Here is a 5,000-nt window from a genome sequence, read left to right on the forward strand (position 1 = left end):
TAAAGTGTCCTCTAGGAGCATAAACGTGTGTTAAAGTGTCCTCTAGGAGCATAAACGTGTGCTAAAGTGTCCTCTAGGAGCATAAACGTGTGTTAAAGTGTCCTCTAGGAGCATAAACGTGTGCTAAAGTGTCCTCTAGGAGCATAAACGTGTGCTAAAGTGTCCTCTAGGAGCCTAAACGTGTGCTAAAGTGTCCTCTAGGAGCATAAACGTGTGTTAAAGTGTCCTCTAGGAGCATAAATGTGTGCTAAAGTGTCCTCTAGGAGCATAAACGTGTGTTAAAGTGTCCTCTAGGAGCATAAACGTGTGCTAAAGTGTCCTCTAGGAGCCTAAACGTGTGCTAAAGTGTCCTCTAGGAGCATAAACGTGTGTTAAAGTGTCCTCTAGGACAACAATTTCTGCTTTTCTGTTCTTTAAAGGACGCAGCTTTGTTGTGTGTTTTGTTGCCCAGTCACTAACACACACTCACACACACACACACACACACACACACACACACACACACTCTCTCCCATGGTAACAGTCAAACTCCTCTGCAGAGCCACTCTGGCACTCGTCCTCTTCAGGTCGGTTTCTCTCGTTTCTTCTTCTGCAGCTTTTAAACCGGCAGCTTCCTCCGTGGCTCAACGGCACTCGGTCAGTTCCCTCTGTGTGTGTCATGAACGATGTCGTTTCTTTATTTATTGGAGTGTGTGTGTTTATATTCACAGACGTGCCTCGTGTTTGTTAAATCACCTTTTCTGTGATGATTCATTTCATCATTTGTTCATTTTTCTCTTTAAAACGACGATAAAGACGCCGTTAAATAATAAATATGAAACTTTTCTGCGTTAAAATGTGTGAAAACAACTGAACCTTTGTTCTTAAAATAACACAAATATTTATGCGTAAAAACATAAATCAATAAAAACGTGACGTTAAATGAAACTGCAGTGAAATTAGAAACAACTGTGAGAATAAAGTGACTGTTCAAACGTGACAGATTAATATTTTGGTTTTATTTCTTTACCTTTGTCCGAGAAAGTAATAAAAGTCGCATATTAATGAGATTAAAAGTCGCATATTAATGAGATTAAAAGTCGCATATTAATGAGATTAAAAGTCGCATATTAATGAGATTAAAAGTCGCATATTAATGAGATTAAAAGTCGGAAATCTACGAGAAAAAAGTCGCATATTAATGAGATTAAAAGTCGCATATTAATGAGATTAAAAGTCGCATATTAATGAGATTAAAAGTCGCATATTAATGAGATTAAAAGTCGCATATTAATGAGATTAAAAGTCGCATATTAATGAGATTAAAAGTCGCATATTAATGAGATTAAAAGTCGCATATTAATGAGATTAAAAGTCGCATATTAATGAGATTAAAAGTCGCATATTAATGAGATTAAAAGTCGCATATTAATGAGATTAAAAGTCGCAGATTAATGAGATTAAAAGTAGCAAATCTACAAAATAATTTATAAAATATGATCAATAATAATAATAATAATAATAATAATAAGTGCGTGTCGACTCTCAGATGGCAGATCCAGATCCAGATCTAGACTCTGAGGCGTCTCAGGGAGCGCGGCCACCTGTCGTTCCCCCAGTCAGCAGCTCTGAACCCGGGCCCGACGCCCGTGGGCCCGACGCCCCCGGGCCCGACGCCCGTGGGCCCGACGCCCCCGGGCCCGACGCCCGTGGGCCCGACGCCCCCGGGCCCGACGCCCCCGGGCCCGACGCCCCCGGGCCCGACGCCCCCGGGCCTCCCCCGGACACAGAGGGAGAAGAGGAGGAGGAGGAGGAGGAAGAACCCAGAGCTCCTCGGCTGCAGCTCCGCAGAGGTGCAGACGACACACAGTCATGAGTGCATCAAACATTCAAACTCAGGCTCTAAACCACTTATTATTATTATTATTATTATTATGATTAGTAATAATAATATTAATAAACAGCATTTCACATGAGCTGCTCCTGAAGTCACTGCATTAATCGTAAGGATTGTTGTTCTGACCTTTTTAGTCATTTTGCATAATTTTTAGCCATTTTGCATAATTTTTTAGTCATTTTGCATCCTTTTTTAGCCATTTTGCATCCTTTTTTAGCCGTTTTGCATCCTTTTTAAGCCATTTTGCATCCTTTTTTAGCCATTTTGCATCCTTTTTTAGCCCTTTTGCATCCTTTTTTAGTCATTTTGCATCCTTTTTTAGTCATTTTGCATCCTTTTTTAGCCATTTTGCATCCTTTTTTAGCCATTTTGCATCCTTTTTAAGCCATTTTGCATCCTTTTTTAGCCATTTTGCATCCTTTTTTAGCCATTTTGCATCCTTTTTTAGCCATTTTGCATCCTTTTTAAGCCATTTTGCATCCTTTTTTAGTCATTTTGCATCCTTTTTTAGCCATTTTGCATCCTTTTTTAGCCATTTTGCATCCTTTTTAAGCCATTTTGCATCCTTTTTAAGCCATTTTGCATCCTTTTTTAGCCATTTTGCATCCTTTTTTAGTCATTTTGCATCCTTTTTTAGCCATTTTGCATCCTTTTTTAGCCATTTTGCATCCTTTTTAAGCCATTTTGCATCCTTTTTTAGCCATTTTGCATCCTTTTTTAGCCATTTTGCATCCTTTTTTAGTCATTTTGCATCCTTTTTTAGTCATTTTGCATCCTCTTTAGTCATGAGTAGGTAGAGCTGTTTTAAATGTTGCTGTTTTCTGAATCTGTGATTTCTCGGTTCTCTCCTCCCGCCCTCAGATGTGACGGACAGACGTCATCGGCGAATCGGAGCCCAGAACCTGAGAGCAGCTGATCTCCCGACGTCCCCGGCGGCTGCTCCGTCCCCGACCGCCGGCGCCGCCGCCGCCTCCGTGAGTTCTTTAAATCATCAACAGCCACTAAACATGACCAAGAACAGATGCAAAATGATTAAAAATGATGCAAAATGTTTCAAAATAGATGCAAAATGTTTAAAAATTGATGCAAAATGTTTAAAAATAGATGCAAAATGCTCTGAGACGAGGACCCGCTGCTCCTCACGGCCTCGTTTCTCTGCAGGTGTCGGGCAAACGGACGGCGCCGATATCCAACGAGGCGCGGAGAGAGATGGCGAAGCGGGCGAGAGCCACGAAGGAGGAGCGGCGCGCGGCGCTGGACGGCCGGCACAAGTACCTGACGGGCCGGTTGGCGGACGCCGGGACGCTGGAGGAGCCCGAGGTGGAGGACGCGCTCATCTGTGACGACAAGGTGACGTCACAGCTGCACCTGCGTGCTCCGGCGCTCGCTCCTCACACGCTCTAATAACCACGGTTAATGTTCGATTCCCGCAGTTCGGTCTCATCGAGGAGTTCTTCGCCGCCAACGGGTCCAAGAAGCTGATTTTCTTCCATCAGAGCGTGACGCAGGTGAACGTCCGTCTGAGTCCGTGTGGCTTCTCTTCTCTTCTTCTACTCATCACTCTCTCGTCTGTTCCCAGGACCTGTGCACCAGCGGTTCGTCCTCCGTGGACGCCGCGTCTGCAGCTTCGGCTCAGAGGAAACTCTTCCTCACCACAGGGAGCTCCGAGGTACGCGCTCTGGACCGGACATTACCCTGCCGCTCCCAGTGTAAAGTCTGTTAATGTCCACTGAGCCCAGTGTAAAGTCTGTTAATGTCCCACTGAGCCCAGTACAAAGTCTGTTAATGTCCCACTGAGCCCAGTGTAAAGCCTGTTAATGTCCCACTGAGCCCAGTACAAAGTCTGTTAATGTCCACTGAGCCCAGTGTAAAGTCTGTTAATGTCCCACTGAGCCCAGTACAAAGTCTGTTAATGTCCCACTGAGCCCAGTACAAAGTCTGTTAATGTCCCACTGAGCCCAGTGTAAAGTCTGTTAATGTCCCACTGAGCCCAGTACAAAGTCTGTTAATGTCCACTGAGCCCAGTACAAAGCCTGTTAATGTCCCACTGAGCCCAGTGTAAAGTCTGTTAATGTCCACTGAGCCCAGTGTAAAGCCTGTTAATGTCCACTGAGCCCAGTGTAAAGCCTGTTAATGTCCACTGAGCCCAGTGTAAAGTCTGTTAATGTCCACTGAGCCCAGTGTAAAGTCTGTTAATGTCCACTGAGCCCAGTGTAAAGTCTGTTAATGTCCCACTGAGCCCAGTGTAAAGTCTGTTAATGTCCACTGAGCCCAGTGTAAAGTCTGTTAATGTCCCACTGAGCCCAGTGTAAAGTCTGTTAATGTCCACTGAGCCCAGTGTAAAGCCTGTTAATGTCCACTGAGCCCAGTGTAAAGTCTGTTAATGTCCACTGAGCCCAGTGTAAAGCCTGTTAATGTCCACTGAGCCCAGTGTAAAGTCTGTTAATGTCCACTGAGCCCAGTGTAAAGCCTGTTAATGTCCACTGAGCCCAGTGTAAAGTCTGTTAATGTCCCACTGAGCCCAGTGTAAAGTCTGTTAATGTCCCACTGAGCCCAGTGTAAAGTCTGTTAATGTCCCACTGAGCCCAGTGTAAAGCCTGTTAATGTCCACTGAGCCCAGTGTAAAGTCTGTTAATGTCCCACTGAGCCCAGTGTAAAGTCTGTTAATGTCCCACTGAGCCCAGTGTAAAGCCTGTTAATGTCCCACTGAGCCCAGTGTAAAGCCTGTTAATGTCCACTGAGCCCAGTGTAAAGCCTGTTAATGTCCCACTGAGCCCAGTGTAAAGCCTGTTAATGTCCCACTGAGCCCAGTGTAAAGCCTGTTAATGTCCACTGAGCCCAGTGTAAAGCCTGTTCTTCTCTTTCAGCCGTTACTGGGGAAGTGTCTGTTCTTCCTGAGGACCACGGATCGAGCCATCACCCCCGCCAACGTGCAGCAGGTCTGAGGCTCCGCCCATACTCGCTCACCTGTAACCACGACGGCTTCATCCGTGACACTGACGCTGACGCTGCGATTTTTACAGGAGGTGAACTTCGGCGTGCTGGACGGCAGCGACAGCAGCGTCCTGAGCGGCGTGGAGACGCTGCTGGCTCACGTCATGTTACCCGCCCTCCGCTCACAGCA

At 45.5% G+C, this 5,000-nt stretch overlaps 1 protein-coding gene across 1 annotated transcript in view; it reads left to right on the forward strand.

The window, feature by feature from the left end:
• Positions 1 to 1,528: 1,528 nt before the first annotated feature.
• LOC310963560 (dynein axonemal heavy chain 5-like) overlaps positions 1,529 to 5,000 on the forward strand; it is a gene marked incomplete at both ends in the record, with an annotated part of 54,371 nt that continues 50,899 nt past the window's right edge. Inside the window, 7 exon segments of the mRNA XM_083936424.1 lie at positions 1,529 to 1,832; positions 2,738 to 2,850; positions 3,038 to 3,226; positions 3,310 to 3,384; positions 3,456 to 3,545; positions 4,744 to 4,815; positions 4,900 to 5,000. The exon segment at positions 4,900 to 5,000 is cut by the window's right edge and continues 1 nt beyond it. Of these exon segments, the coding sequence (XP_083792550.1) occupies positions 1,529 to 1,832; positions 2,738 to 2,850; positions 3,038 to 3,226; positions 3,310 to 3,384; positions 3,456 to 3,545; positions 4,744 to 4,815; positions 4,900 to 5,000 (944 nt within the window).

This window comes from Echiichthys vipera (assembly GCF_963691815.1).
Source record: "Echiichthys vipera genome assembly, chromosome: 21".
NCBI classification, from domain to species: Eukaryota; Metazoa; Chordata; class Actinopteri; order Perciformes; family Trachinidae; genus Echiichthys; species Echiichthys vipera.